The sequence below is a fragment of the Dromiciops gliroides genome, chromosome 4 (genome assembly GCF_019393635.1).
Source record: "Dromiciops gliroides isolate mDroGli1 chromosome 4, mDroGli1.pri, whole genome shotgun sequence".
Classification (NCBI taxonomy): Eukaryota; Metazoa; Chordata; class Mammalia; order Microbiotheria; family Microbiotheriidae; genus Dromiciops; species Dromiciops gliroides.
The window spans coordinates 469,271,213-469,286,791 of NC_057864.1; the positions used below are offsets into that span (position 1 = coordinate 469,271,213).

The following is a 15,579-nucleotide window of genomic DNA, read 5'->3' on the forward strand; positions in this document are numbered from 1 at the left end:
ATGAAGACATAAAAAACACACCATCAGATTTGGCAATCAGGAAATGATTGGCAATTCTAGACAGGGCAGTTTCAGTGCAGAGAGAGGAATGAGGAAGTGGACAGCTTTTACTAGGAGTCTGGCCACGAAAGGGAGAAGAAATATTGGCCAACAGCCTTAAGCTATTAAGAATGGTGGCAGGGGCAGCTAGGTGGCACAGTGGATAGAGCACCGGCCCTAGAGTCAGAAGTACCTGAGTTCAAATCCAGCCTCAGACACTTAACACTTCCTAGCTGTATGACCCTGGGCAAGTCACTTAACCCCAACTACCTTACCAAAAAAAAAAAAATATTGTGGCAGATGGGGGAGAAGCAGAGGCATAGGGGCAAGGGGCAGAACTGAGTTCAAGAGAGTAACTCGTGCCCCACTTAGCCTGGAATGTGAAGTGAGGGAAGGGAATCAACAGGAAATAAGCCTAAGGCTTTAAAGGCTAACAGAAGGAATCTGTATTTTATCCTAGAAGCAATAGGCAGCCACTGAAGGTCCTTGAGCAGAGGAAGGGAGCCATCAGGTTTGTGCTATGGGAAAATGATTTTGGCACCTTTATAGAGGATGGGTTGGAAAGGGGAGAAACCAGAAGGCAGGAATCCAGTCATGAGGCCATTGCAATGACAGGAGCATTCTTCCAACATCCAAGTATGGGTAGGTACAAGACATAAATGTTGGCTTGACCAAAGACAGATGTGTGTGAAATGAATCCATGTCACAACCCACTTTCTTGTCAGGCAAATCACTGAAAGAATTTAGCATCCATGAGAGGGGGACATCCACAGTTTTATTCCACAAAAGCAGTGTACACAGTAAGAACTTTCGGACAGTGAGGCTGTGCCTGTACCTGGATTAGCACCTAGAGAATGTGAGGAAATGAACAGCCCAAAGGAAAAGAAGCCTTCTCCCAAGAGTCATCTGGGTCATGGATCATCTAAGAGCCAGGGCAGCAGCTACTCAGCCACTGAGCCCATCTATCAGAGCATTTATGGGGACCCGTCCTTGTTGGGACAAGCTGTACATGAGTAAATGGAGTGTGTGTGTGTGTGGGGGGGAAGGGACACACCGCGATTAGCCTGAAATCACTAGGGACTAGGGAGCTGCGTTAGTAGAAGAGTGTGGGATGGCGTAACACATCACCGCTCCAGAAGGTTGCCTTGGGAAAGCACGGGCATGTTACAGGTACACAGGTTAAGTCCTGGTGAGACTGACCCCAAAGAAGGATAGAAAAGAAGACAGAGAACATTCCACTGGAATACCGACTTCCATCCTGTGGAGGCCTCACAAACTGTCAGGTTAAGACACACAGTGCCCGGGATGTGCCATTCCATCATCGGGTGGTTAATGCCAGTTGGTGACACAGACGGTGGGGTCTTTGCTTTCTCATTCACAGAGTGGGGAGTGCAGGATGACTGTGTTGGTCAGTCCATAAAGCAATGACCGTGCTCAAATGACAAGCACGGCTAAGTAACTGCAACAATGGAAGTGTTCTCCGCAGGCTGAGATCATGACCACTCTGCCCAGGGGCTGGGGTGCCCTTGACATCTACTGATCTGCATTACTGCCCCTCCCTGCCCCCTGACCCCAACCACTGTTCTTTATTCACCCAATCCAAACCCTGGGCCAGCTTCCCTGAGTGAAGGAAACTCACACAAAGATGGTTCATCTAAATGGTTTGGGCAACAGCATGGTTCAAAGTTTCCAGCGGGCTACATATTTAACCATTGACACGATGTGGGGTGAAGACAATCAATACCTTAATGAGATCCTAGTGTGGGTTTGACCCTCCTGGCTGACAGACTTACAAAGTCATCATGCTACAAAAATGGACCAGTCTTGGATGCCCAAACACCTCAATTCTGCCAGCCTCGTTTTAAAGAGCTGAACCAAAAATGAACAGTGGCTGTTAAAAAGGCAGACAGTCACATATCATTTTGTACTCAGAAGATAAACTCACACACTGCCACGCACAGCAGAAATACCCATTTTCTTTACATATTTACAATTCTACATATTTACTCCTCAATGTATTTCCCATCTTTATAATTACAAAATAATCTCGAACTTGGGGACAGTAGTACCATTGAGTTCCTCTCAAACCTACACAACCTTGCACTTCCACTTGAAGCAATGACTGAACTGAAACCAAATCACAGTGCATGCCTGGGAGGAAGCCTTAGGGGGGGAAAAAAATCTGTTAATGATGCTAGTGTTTCTTAAAAATGACAATGGCTTTGTGTAGAAAAGGCAGGTTCAGTTAAAAAAATACACAAAAGCCTCCTCAGAACCTACCTACTTTAATAACTCAAATAAATAGTATTTCTCACACATTAACCCGCCCCCAAACTGTACCTTGGAAAAATGTACTTCAGTAACCCTCCTAAGCATGTCCTTCCTTTTATGCTGGCTTCCAATCAGCAGGAAGTGAGTAACACAGCCTAACTCGGGCCTGGGTCCCAGCCAACACTTCCCAGTTAAATGGGCATCATCCTGCATAGACCTGCGGCTGCAGGGGTGGCGGCAGTTTGTCATTTTCGACATTCTCCGAGTCAATGGCTGCTAAAGGTTGGCTTGGGGGCTTGATTTCCAGGGGATACTTCTCCACAATATCCTGAACCTCCTTGGCGATTCCATCAGTCCAGTCGATGAGGTCTTTTTCAAGCTTCTTGGCCTGGCTCACAAGCCTTTCTTGTCGCTCGTTCAGCTGAGAGAGAAGATCCAAGTTCTTATACATCTGTTTAACCCCTAGGCATGCATCAGGAGCCCAGTGCTCAGACTCTTGCTTCTTGGGAGAGGTCTGGCCAGACATGTAGCGATCAAAGTCTTCCTGACTTAAATTTAAAGACTGAGCGTCCAGTTTCTCAATGAAAGCCACTGCGCAGCACTGCGAAAGGAGAAAGTGACTGTGAGCCTAAGGGGTGAGTCAGAACTGTCCCCTCTCCGATGTGGGGTTTGCTCTGTGACGGGGCTGGGGGGGTGAGCAGGGGGAGACGCTGCAGTAGATAAGCTTCAGGAAGATGGGAGAAGGAAGGGCCTCTCTGAGAAACGACTCCCTGGACCCTTAACTGCAGAAAGCCCTTGGAGGTAGGCTTGGCACATGTGACAACACTTAACACTAGCCTGTCGCATAACAATGTCTGGGGACAGCTGATGGGCTCACACCAGGGAGGGCACCAGGGGCTGCCCCCACCCTCCAGAAATACCTTGCCTTCCTCCCCAGGTACTTCCTCAACTCTGGCTTGCCATCCCAAACCACTCCTGTCCACGTCCACACTCACAGAGCTGCCTTTCATTTCAATTCGTCCCAGGCTCCAGTCCCCCAGCCACTATTCCTTTCACCTTCAGAATCATTCTCTTCTCCCCATCAAATACTAATTGCTTTGCACAGCTATTTAAGGACTTCATGGCCACAGATCTTCTCTTCATCCACAATGTGTGAGCTCTTCAAAGTCGGAGCAAGGCTCTTTATATCAACACAGTCTTTGGACCCCCCCAGTCTGGTATTCGGGAGTCGATGTGGGCTCCATCCACCAGGCCCTACTCAGCTTCTCCTCCCCTCAAGAATCTCGGTTCTCTGCTCCTAGTAGCCCTCCCTGCCCCATCCTTAGCCTCTGGTTACCCCCGAGTCCCTGCAGAGTTCCTGAGGTTTCTCATCCATCCCCTACCCCCAGACTGAGGGTAAGAGATGAGCGAAAGACTTACCAAGTTGGTAAAGTAGTAGCCGTCCTCACCAGTCATCAGTCGGCTTGGATTACAGAACCGGGTGATATACTGGATGTTGGACTGAAGGCGTGGGGGGTTGCCCTTCAGAACAATGTAGATGAGGGTGGGCAGGAAGTCGTCAGCGGACGCTGGCTCGTTCTTGGTGATCTTAATGGCATTGAAGATGTGTTTGCTGCATTTGGTGATACAGGCCAGCTTGTCTCGGGGGACACGCTTGGAATCCATCTCAATAATGTCTACGGAGCAGAAAAGAGGTTGCCTCCGATTATGAGATTCCCATGTGATTTCTATCTCGTCCCAAGCTCACCCCATTTTAAACAAAACCCAGTGAATGAAACCAAGACAAGTCAGGAGAGAATCATTTCTTCTAAAAGGATTAATCACCCGGTTAGAGCTCATTGTTGTTAAGGGGATCTGTCTGGCTAAGGAGTTCTTCGAAGGCCTCTCCCCCTCAGCATCCATAGCACATTCCCCTGACAACGGGGAAAGCAGAAGCCTTTGCACATAAGAAAGTCAAACTGCTGAGTTCTACTTTCCCTGGATGTTGCGGCCCACACGACATCGGCCAGCTCTTCAGTTGATATAGACTCCCCTCGCACAGAAAGCGAAGGAGTCTGCATCTGATAACAGAATCCAACCACAAAATTAAAAAATCCTTTTTCAGTAATCTACTCAGTCAGGTCTAAATTGGCAAGGAGCCCGGTGGAGCAGGTACGTCCCTGCGCTCTCTCTAAATACTTAAAATAGGACTTCATTTTTTTGTCCACAATGAACTTAAATTCAACAAACGTCAGGGAAAGAAGAGGCCTTAATGCCCTTTGGAAGACTACTCTGGATTGGTGAACTCTGATTTGGAGCGTGGTGCTGGCAGGAGAGTCAGGATCATGGGCTCAGTCGCTACGTGGATTTGTTGACTGAACTTAGGATGCAATTTGTGCTTTGCTGCCACAAATGGCACCTCTAAAAAGACTGAGAAAAACTGGGGATGGCCCACCCATAACCCATAACCACACGTTCTCCTGACGAAAGTGAGGAGCATTGTCTGCACACATGAAGATGACCTTGCTACATCATGCATTTCCCCCGGTGCACCAGCCCACATTAGGTAGGGCAGCTGAGCAGCCTGGGTACCCTGGTCACAGCATCAAATCTTGAGAACCCACATTTAACAGCTGTTTAGTTCAATGGACAAAAAAGAAGTGAGCCCCTCTGACTGAAGACTGGGCCCTCGGGGAGGGCCTTCTAATAGTCAGAGCCCCTGCCCCCCCCCCCACCCCCGTAGCTGATCAGTCTCACTGCACTACAGTCCTGGGCCTCACTCCCCATAAGGAAGAATGTGAATCACCCCAGCATTACAACAGGAGCCTAAGATAGACTCCCCCCTCCCTGACAAGCCAAACCTTGAATCTCTTTCACTGACCTGTAATGGCTTTTACTACCATATCAGAGACTTCTGGGATTTCTTCATTAACAGGGACACAAAGCATCTGTGGAGTAACCCAGTGCAAGGCTCTATAAAAAGAAAGAAATGAATGGAAATCTGCCATGCCAGTGAAAAAATTTCTTAAGTATCTTTGTGGGCAGCTGAGCCTGCCAGTTTGTTCAGCCAAGGAGAAGCAGCCTTGCACGGTGCAGGTGCTCCCTGATTATCTGTCATCTGACCAAGAGGTGTTACCATCAGGATCCTTAAAATACCAAAAGCCCTCCAATAGGAATAAGCAATGTGAACATTTACAAGATGAATCAAAAACATCTATCTCAGAGAAGGTTTCTTTTCTTTTCTTTTCTTTCTTTTCTTTTTTTTGCGGGGCAATGGGGATTAAGTGACTTGCCCAGGGTCACACAGCTAGTAAGTGTCAAGTGTCTGAGGCCTGATTTGAACTCAGGTACTCCTGAATCCAGGGCCAGTGCTTTATCCTCAGAGAAGGTTTCTCCCAGGAGTGGGGACCTCCTGTTCTCCATCCCTAGGGATGGCAGAAGGGATGACGTGGCTTATCACAGTTCACCCTCAGAAAATGTGGGTTCTGAAGCCAATTCTGCCTCCATCAGCAGTGAACCAATGTTGGCACATCCTTGGGATGAAGGGGAAGCAGCACATATGGAAGTTAAGTTGCTGGGTCACACTCTCCCTGGGCGTGCCAGCCCACCTTATATCAGACAGCTCTGCATTTTCTATAGACTTTGGGGGCTTGGATTCTTTCTCTATACAATGAGGAAGCTGGACTAAGCCAGAGGCTTCTCATCGGTCCTGTGCCACATACCCCTTTGGCAGTCAGTACCGTGGTCATTCTACAAGCCTCGATTCCCTCCCCCACCCTAGATTTTTCCTTAGACAAGAATAAGATGACACCCACCTGATCCGCTTTTGAACAGCCAGATCCTTCTTCTCATCGTCAGTAGTTTCTGGACAAAACACATACTTGTAGAGCCGCGTCATGACGTACTTCTCAATCTGATCCATCGCTTTCTCCATCTTCTCTGGGGGCACTGGGAAAGACACATGTTCACATCTATTAGAAATCCCCAGGTCAAGCTGAGGCCCTTTTGTTAGCATTTCCTCAGCAGCTAAAAATGCCCTGATATCACCAACCTGGTATGAGTGTAGAGTAATATTAAATATGGGGGAGAAATCTGACAGTTCACACACCTTGGGAGTAACCCCACCCAAGTGAATGTATGCACACATGTATGCACACATGCACAGACAGACACGGGTGTGCGCCATCCTTTTTGAACTCTCGGCCTGTTCTGTTTTGTGGGATTAGAAAGAGGTGAATGTGGGATAAAAAGTCTAGTCTGAGGGGACACTCAAAGCCCTCTCAAAGCTGGGCTCAATGCCCAGAACTCAATGTGGGGAGCTGCCCCTCCCTGCTTAAGAGAAACATTCCAGCTGGCAGAAGCAAAGCCTGGAATGAGCTAGGGCTCTTCCTCTCACTTCCCTGGGGCAAAAGTCCATCAGACGGTGTCTGCTGGAGAGCCCAGCACATGTTCTAAGTACATACCAGCTCGAGGAATCTCAGAGCCAGGATGAATTGCTCTGTGACCAATTTATTACTCTGCTGCCTGTTTCCTGTGTCTTGGACAAAGTCCGGCTGGTGATGCCCCAGGACTGAGGGTCTGCCACTGACCCACCAAAGCATAACAGCTTGCATGTGAGCAGGGAGCTCTGGCCCTTCTGGGGTTCACGGCTGCCCAGCATCCTGGCACCAGCTGATGGGAGGACAGAGACAGAAGTGGGGCTGTTACCTTTCCCCCGGGTCTGCAGTCTGTCGGCCACATTCTGGTAGAAATCCTGGGCGCACTCAGACTGTTCCTCTATCCTCAGCTCCTATAACACACAGGTCAGATGAGACACAATCAGACGAGGTCGTCGGCATCACAGCCCCAAACAAACCGTGACTACTAGTCTAAGAACACAGGGAAGTCTCTGACAACAACTCCCTTTGGCAGACCTGACCCAAGCCATCCTCTCAATACTGTCTCTGGAAGTTGACTCGGCTGAGGGAGTGGAGGGGAGAGCTTGCTGACCAGGTGGTTTGTGTATAAACAAGGCTTCCCGTACCAGCCACTGCCTCCTGGCCTCAGACGCTAAGGGACATCATTGACCCCAGAGGTAACACAGGAATACTAAGTATCCTTAGTGACTCACCTCAGGCTGGAGCAAATGTCCAGATCCTTCTCCTTCCTACCCCTCTCCCCCAACCAGTTTTCTCCCAGAGGCCCTTCCCCTAACCTCAGTAAATACAAAGGAAGAGTGATTAACCGTCAGCACCAGCTTGCTGACAGGCAGCTCATGGAGAGGTAAATCGAGGCTGCACTGTCTGATCAAACACAACTCAGGGGAGCCAGACCACTGCTCACTGAGCAGAGAGGGACGCCAAGGGCTATATGGACAAACTAAACCATTGTCTGTCCTGGTGCTTCCTAAGGGCCAGATCCTGGTCAGGTGCTGGGGAGACAGACACAAAAGGGAGGGTTCAGATAAATAATACAGGCTCCAAGCAAACTGAACACAAAGAGACAAGTGGGGGTGGGGGTGAGGACAGGAATAGAAACTGGAACAGCCTTCAGATGGAGGGAGGAAGGGAGGGAGGGAGAGAGGAAAGTAGGCAGCCCTGGAGCTGAGCCTGGGGATGCACAAGGGACTCCAGGCAGCACAGAGTCCCAGGCCTGGGGCAGCCTGGGCAAAGCTTTGTGGAAGGACTTGAGGGCGGGGCAGAGGCTCCTTCTGACTTCCTGGGCATCAGAGGGGTCACATGCACATCTCCCTTCTCCTTGCCCCACCCCCGGCATTGGGAGTCATTTTGGTTCTGCAGGGAATTCAGTAGGCGACCTTGGGCCTCAGATTCTTCTAAAAAATGAGGGCTCCGGGCCGAATGAGCTCTCAGGTCCTTTCTAGACCTAGACAAAAGCTGACCTGCCTGTTCTGCCAGGTTTCCCAATGAGTACGATGGAAAGAAGTCAGTAGAGAAAGCAGCACTGTGTTGTTCCTGGCCCGCCACAGCCTGGGACTATGTCAGGCTTAAGGCTGGATCTGAGAAAGCCAAGGGAAGAGGAGTGGGAGCACAGGCTACCGACCCTGCCCCACGAACCTCACTGCTGGGCTTCCCACGCTAACAAGGGGCCCAAACAGACTCAGGATGAAGGCGGTGGAAGGCGAGAGAAGAAGACTGGGGCTCTGGCTGTGCCACAGGCTTGCTGTGTGGCCATGGGCACCTTCTTCATGTGACCCAAGTTTCTTCATCCAGTTCAATGTGCCGATTGTGACTGCCGGCCACCTACCCTCTTGTGATGCATGGCTTCCAAAAAGCTCTTGGTCTGCTTATAGATCTCTTGGCCGGTTTTGTGGAAGGTCTTGAGAAACTCTATGAACTCCTTGGACACCCTGTCTGTCTCCAGGCTGGTCTGCCGGTTTATGGAAGGGCTGGCAGCTTTTGCCTCTTGAATCTCTGCTGGAAAGAGCAAACATTGTCAGGCTCATCAAGGGAAACGATCCATGCCTGAGATGGTTTAAAGTCTGTAACTTAAGGCCACTGGAGTTATTTATAACCCAGGTTAAAAAGGAATGCAGAGTGTTTTACATCTACATATCAGCCAACTTGCCTAACCATGCTGAGCTTCAGCAAACAACTAGCAACCACAGGTCTTAATGAAAGTACGTTCCGGAGTGTTCCGACCCAAGGGCGAGCTGCTGATGGGCAGTGTTTGTGCTTCAGCCCTCATGCTGTTCGCTGTGGAGATCACCGTGATGCCCTGCCTGGGGCCTTGAGTCACTCACTCTGATGCCACCAAGGATTTGGAAGGCATATTTTTTTTTTGGAAGGCGTATTTTGTCCCCCAAAATTGGAGTTCACAAAATAGTAGGCAAACAGATAGTGGGCAGATGTGCATAAGTCCTCGAGAGAATTGTGGGCGGTTTAAGAAACGATTTGGCCGCCCTGGCCTCTCTCAACATCCACCATTCATCCCACCCTATACTTGACAGAAAGGAAGAAACTGGATTTAAACCAGCAAGGTCTCAAATGATCTCATGCACCTCCCAGTCTGTCTGTCAGCCCCATTCAACAGGAAAGAATAAGTTTAAATGATTGCTGTATATGAACATGATGGACCATAGAGACTGAAAACAGTCTCCCATCAGTCCATTCCAAACATCAACTCCTTCTCCCTTCCCTCCCCCACCCCACAAATCAAACCCACTTCCACATGCAAAAAAGGACTGGGATTCCATAGCGATACACATGAGTAAAAAGGTCAGAGCTCTTCCAAAGAAAAAGAACCTTCCTCAACAAAATCTTGGCTTGCTGGGCCTCGCCAACCTTCCCACCAGAATTCTGCAGCTTTCACCCCACTCCAAATGTAGAGGAACCACTTCTGCTAACTAGGGATGCCCACCAGGAAGAAAAATAGTAAACTCATGAAGGAAACATTTTTCTGAAGAAGAAAAATCTACTTACTCCATCATCTCAGTGTTAACATCTTTGGATTTTATGCATGAAACACAAATGACTCAACTTCAGTGAAGGTTTAAGACAATAAAACTCAATATCCCAATTAGAGTGATGAATTTATTCAATGGAGGAATCATGGGACAGCTAGTTGGTAGATGATCCACTCTAATAACTGGAGCTATCAAATTGAGAAATCTACCTCTTCTTTGATAGGGTATTAATTGGCAATTAAGATGATACAACATTAGCTCCTGTCTTCTTTAATCTTTCTTATGTTAAAGCAACAGGGCCAAGTTTTCCCAGGTAGCATAAGAAAATACAGCAGAAAGAAAATGGGTTTTCAATTTCACTTAGAACAAAATTTACATGTAATTTTAAATCATGACTTGATATTAAAAAGGTAAAAGGCACATTCTCTCTCTCTCTCTCTTTTTGGGTGAGGCAATTGGGGTTAAGTGACTTGCCCAGGGTCACACAGCTAGTAAGTGTCAAGTGTCTGAGGCCAGATTTGAACTCAGGTCCTCCTGAATCCAGGACCAGTGTTTTATCCACTGCACCACTGCACTAGCTTCCTCCACATTCTCTTTTGAAAAGTGATTTTTCTGACTTCCCTTCAAAAGTTTGATAGAATGTTGTGAGCTTAAGAATTTAAGTTTCCTTTCAATCCAACACAGTACAGAAGGAATCTGAGGACCATCTAGTGAAAGCAGGAAGAGATCTTGAAGATCATGAAGCCCAACTCTCATTTTACAGATGAAGAAACTGAGGCTCAAAGAATTTATGTAACTTGGAGAGAGGCAGAAAGGTATTTGGTGGATAAAGTGTTCAACGTGGGCCCAACCCGACCCTGACTAGCTGAGTCACCTCAGCCAAGTCACTCCATCTCACGGATCTCTACAAAATGGCGAGAATAAAGCCTCCTGAGATTCCAGTGAGATGGCACTACACAAAGCAAGCAGAGGACTTTTCAGAAGTCAAGCTGCCGAGATCGCTGTTCTTTCTCTCATCACTGCATAAGGGAATGGCAGCCACCCACGTGGCAAAAATATTCCTATTCAATAAACATTAAGCTACCTACTAAGTACGAGTCATAAGGCTAGAGGACCTCCATCTCCCCAAACACTTCCCCAGTTTGAGGATGTTTTGAATGAACAAATTTTCAAATGCAGACATCTCCTAGGGTGGTTAAGCCATAGGCACCTTTGTGCGAATTACTCTAAAATTGTTCAGTCAATTTTTTTCTTTCCAAATACCTGAGGTCATCTTCCCCTAAAGGAATGAGAATTTTGATTGGAGGATGGGGAAAGGGAGGCATAGAACAAAATTATGGAACAGAGGGAACTTGGGAGGGGGCTGGCCCAGTTATGGCCTCGCAGTGGAAAGGAAGATGGGAAAGAAAAAACATACACACTCCTTTTGCAATTATGCCTACTGCTCAAGTGGAAACTGCCTGCCAGGTGACCACTGAAAGTAATCCTGTGGGCCCCAGTGGAGAGCAGTGCCTGTACTGCAGCAGCAAGCCAGAAGTTTTTATGTTTTGTTTTTATGTCACCTTTATTTATTTATTTATTTATTTATTGGTTTTTTGTTTGTTTTGTTTTTTAGGCAATTGGGGTTAAGTGACTTGCCCAGGGTCACACAGCTAGGAAGTGTTAAGTGTCTGAGGCCAGATTTGAACTCAGGTACTCCTGACTCCAGGGCCGGTGCTCTATCCACTGCGCCACCTAGCTGGCCCAAGCCAGAAGTTTTAAGTATCCCACTTCCGGTACTAGAAAATCCAATAGATGAATCCTGCAGTCTTTTCAAATTCAAAATCAATCCATAAATATTCACAGAGGTTCAGGTGTAGACAAAACACAGTGCTATGCTATACATGGAAGCTAAGCTCCTTGCTTAAGCAAAGCAAGTCTGAGAGAGCCCCTTCCCCTCCCCCTCCAATAGGCTCATTCCATCCCAGGGCTGAGGAAGGCTAAGCTAGGAATGAGCCACTACAAAAGAAGATGGAGGAAGGGTCCCATTGATGAGGACAAGCCAGGCCAGGGCTAGTCTAGTGTATCACCCCACTGCTATTCCAGTTTCCCAGCTAGACCCTTCCATGCAAGAAGAAGTCAGAGCAAGGACAGAAGCTTTTGAGTTTGCAACTAGGGTTGTGCCACTGAAGGGAACCCAGTTTCAAAAGTCTGTAGCAGCCACAGCTGCACGTTGCCCATGCTCCTGATACAAATGGGGCACTTGTGCAGGTCCTTAGTCCAACTCTCCATCAGGTGTCCAAAGAGAGTCTGCAGGCTTTCCAATCGGACTGAGGCCTCCCATCTTACTCATATTTACACATTTTTCCCCTCGAGATTTTCTTGAGTTAACCCATGCCCAAAGGCATATTTTGGTCACTTCTAAGATGTGATATTGGCACCCCCATGCATATATACTTCAGGGATTTCTAGCCACAGAATAAAGAAAGCTCACATGCATATCTTCAGGGCATGCAGGGTTCTTTAAGTGTGTGTGTGTGTGTGTGTGTGTGTGTGTGTGTGTAAACACAGCCCAGAATGGAAGATTTTAGTCCTGAAGAAAAGGGCTTTGGAGCACTTGGTTTTGTAGGTCCAATGAGCTTATTAAACCACCCACATGTGGAGTTCTTCGTAAAGATGGTTCTTTGAGATCCAAAGCAATTGCGCTCAGAGGGACATTCTGAGGCATTTAAAGAAAGGATTCAGCATGGGGTGGATGCTCCCACACCCACACTGGTTTGGGAGACCTCCCCCTTTCCCCTGCTGCAGGAGTCTGAGCTGGCACAACCTCAGTTTGCAGACTGCAGAGTCACCTAAGTGAGCTCACTCCATCTAAGGGGCAGCGCCAGGCAGTTCTGCCCGGTTACCTTCAAGGTTACCTTCCAAAGGCGAGGCCAGCTCCCAGGCGGGAGTGAAAATCCCCTTCAAGTCCCTGAGCAGGTTGTCAGCATTTCGCTCCCTCCCAAGCTGTCCTTGCTTAAGAGTTTTCTCTTGAGCCACTGAAATAAATGCAGGAGCAAGAAAAACACCAAAAGCAAGAAAAGCAAGTGATGGGAGAATGAAAAGGAGGAATCCAGCACGTGAGAAGCCATGTGCCTGGGACTGTGCTGGGCTCAGAGGCTGCGTGTGAGGCCCACCGAGGCAGCCAGACCCATTCAGGGTGCTGCCCACTGTGCCCAAGAACCAGCGCAGAGCTCAGGAAGCATCCCAGTTAACACCCCCCAAAAGGGGCTCTTCTGATGTGGAAATACAGGCACAAGTCATTTTTTAAAAATGTGATTTCCGAGACCTCTTCACTCATACCATATTTCTCCAAAGATGTGAAATGATTGGAAGACTCTCATTTATCAATAAAAGGACATTTTACTTCCATGCAAAAGCTTCAAGATCAAAAGCACCAGTTTTCTTTTGAAAGAAAGCGAGCAAGCTTTGTGTCACATGAGCAATGCTCTTTACATAACAAACTTCACAGGCTCCCTAATAGTCCTTCACCATACAACATTTTTAAGCCCCAGAGAAGAGCCTGGACACATGGCCATCGTGCACATCAGCAGAAAATTGGACTCCGAACCTGGGGCTGCACGCGGGGATTTCTACGTCAGACAGACGTTAGGGGCGACTTGGTGAGAGCACGTGGAACTCTCCTGGCTCTGACAGGCCATGGTCCCTTAACCTGTCTCTATCTTCCAACCCTGTAGCCACAGCCTCTTTACCTGGCTTACACCACTTAGCCCGACATGGCCAATTCTCAAAACTGATGGGTTTTCTCCCAGAGTTGACAAAATAACTCCAGAGAAAAAGGCTGAGCCAATAACTGGGCTCAAGTGGCTCAGCTTTCATAATACGCTAAGTGTCCAGCAGAGCTGCAGGAGCTGTCCCCATTCCAGGGATTCATTGTCTCAGAAATGCAATCTGCTGGGAATCCCGTTCTTTGCTCAGACACTGGACATAGATCCCCTCCCCTCCCACTACGAATCACCCAATATGCCAACTTGAATAAGAGTCAAGAAGCCAGGCAAGTGCTGGGCATTCAGATCACACAGAAGACAGAGAGTATGAACTTTGTAAACAGGCTATGTTTTAGTTAAAAGGGAACTTTCCTCTTAATGAGAAAAATAGCAACAAGCTCCAGAAAGCCTAGGACCAGCAAGGCCCCGAAGGAGCTAGTTTCATTCATTCCCTTGCCATCGGGACAGACTGTGGCCCAACTCTGGACTCTCCTGGGGCTTTGAGGAATGGAATACCCCTCAAAGTGGGCAGCAACTGAACAACAGCTGCTCAGAGATAATAAGCCAGGCTCCTGCGGCTCAGTCTTAGAACTTCCTCTGCCAGGACCATCTCCACACAAGCAAAGCTTTCTTTCTAGTGCCAGGTGGTTTTTACAGAGGCAATGGAGGGGGCCCAAATCGGCAGACCTGGTCTTGAGAAACTAGCTGTGTCCTGGGCGTGGGAACCTTTCTCCCTCTCAAATGAGATTCAAACCTGGGGACCAAGCCCTGTAATGAGCCATATATGGGAGGGACCATGCTAAGACCAGAAAAAATAGCCCTGGAAAGCTTGAGTCCCTTGAGTGCAATGAATGATCCCATACAAATGACTCTATTTCTATTCCCCAGAGACTCTTCATCCTTGGAAAGTTATCACCTGTGAGACACAAACTTCTAAATGAACAACTCCCAGCGTGGTGACTGGCTCATGCTCTGCTCCAAACTGGGGCCTGTGCTCTCCCAAGGCTTCCTAACTCTACCCCTGGCACCCAGCCCTCGGGCCCTCACAGACAGAGGAGGGGACGGTTACCCTTCTTGGGGCCACCGCGGGAGGAGGCGCTGAAGAATTTCTTCACTGTTGTGACCTTGCGACTCTTCTCGTTGGTTTTCTTTCCCTCAAATTTGGAAAAGGTGAGGGACTGGGCCCCTTGGCTGCTCTGACTGCTGGCAAAGGCTTCTTCTTCCTCCCTCTGGAGCCTGTGAGGCGAGAGGGGAGAGGCGTGGATAAGTGGGGATGTTAATGTTCCAGGGAAAGGGGTTTCCCTTGGGCCTCAGAGGATTTCCTCTGGACTCAATAATCTGGGGAGGAGCTGGAGTTTAAGGGCCAGATGCTAAATCTGTCCAGAAGGTCTGGAAAAAGACAGTTCTCCTACTTCACAATGCGCCCTCCACCCCTTGCTCCATGAACAGTGAGTGGTGCCTGCGAATCCTCAACATCTAGCAAGGTGCTCCCCGGCAGCAGGGGCTTGGGAAATGTTGGTGGAATGGAATCTGTCTGGTTTCCTTAATTGGAATACACAATGTCTGAAGAGAGGAGCCATGGTTTATACCAGGATATGCGTAAATGCCTGAAATCTGCTTCACTCCTAGGAGCCAGCAAAGATTCTCAAGGGCCATCTGAGCTCCTGGGCCAATGGCCTAGAGACCCTTGGGGTGCAGCAGCAAGAAAGAGGCTGCCCGGAACAAGCATTTTTCACAAATTTATGGTCAAATCACTAGCATTTCCCAGACATGTCAAGTTATCACATCCGTTTTCTCTCCATCAGAAAACAGCTCTCTGCCCTGGGCACCTCCCTGGCCCGTGCTCCTCCCTGGCCCGTGTTTACCAGCTTTGGCCTTTTCTTTTCCAGGTCTCCAAAGCACTTCCTGGTCATCTCTAGTCACAGCACTGAGTGCTCTCCCACTACAATGTCTGCTCCTTGAGAGCAGATACTGGCTTACTTGTTTTTATTTGCACCCCCAGCACGTAGCTGAGTGCCCGTCACACAAGCCTGCTCTGTCTGTCTGTGTGTCTGTCTAGCTATCCATCTGCCCAGTTTACTAGTTGTTCCCATCTTTCAAATTTTATTACAATCTCATTTCTGGGGAATACAAACCACCTTG

General features: G+C 48.4%; 1 protein-coding gene across 6 annotated transcripts in view; it reads right to left on the reverse strand.

Annotated features, from left to right (window-relative positions):
• Positions 1 to 792: 792 nt before the first annotated feature.
• RABGEF1 (RAB guanine nucleotide exchange factor 1) overlaps positions 793 to 15,579 on the reverse strand; it is a 40,085-nt gene continuing 25,298 nt past the window's right edge. For 4 of the 6 annotated variants that reach the window (XM_044003087.1, XM_044003086.1, XM_044003089.1 and 1 more), the window contains exons 3-9: positions 14,507 to 14,673; positions 8,533 to 8,702; positions 6,997 to 7,078; positions 6,105 to 6,237; positions 5,171 to 5,262; positions 3,730 to 3,986; positions 793 to 2,911 (exon numbers count right to left, since the gene is read on the reverse strand). In XM_044003087.1, the coding sequence (XP_043859022.1) occupies positions 2,513 to 2,911; positions 3,730 to 3,986; positions 5,171 to 5,262; positions 6,105 to 6,237; positions 6,997 to 7,078; positions 8,533 to 8,702; positions 14,507 to 14,673 (1,300 nt within the window). In that variant the 3' untranslated portion in view covers positions 793 to 2,512. The remainder of the gene's footprint in view (positions 2,912 to 3,729; positions 3,987 to 5,170; positions 5,263 to 6,104; positions 6,238 to 6,996; positions 7,079 to 8,532; positions 8,703 to 14,506; positions 14,674 to 15,579) is intronic. The other 2 variants (XM_044003091.1, XM_044003090.1) reach the window with 1 other exon arrangement.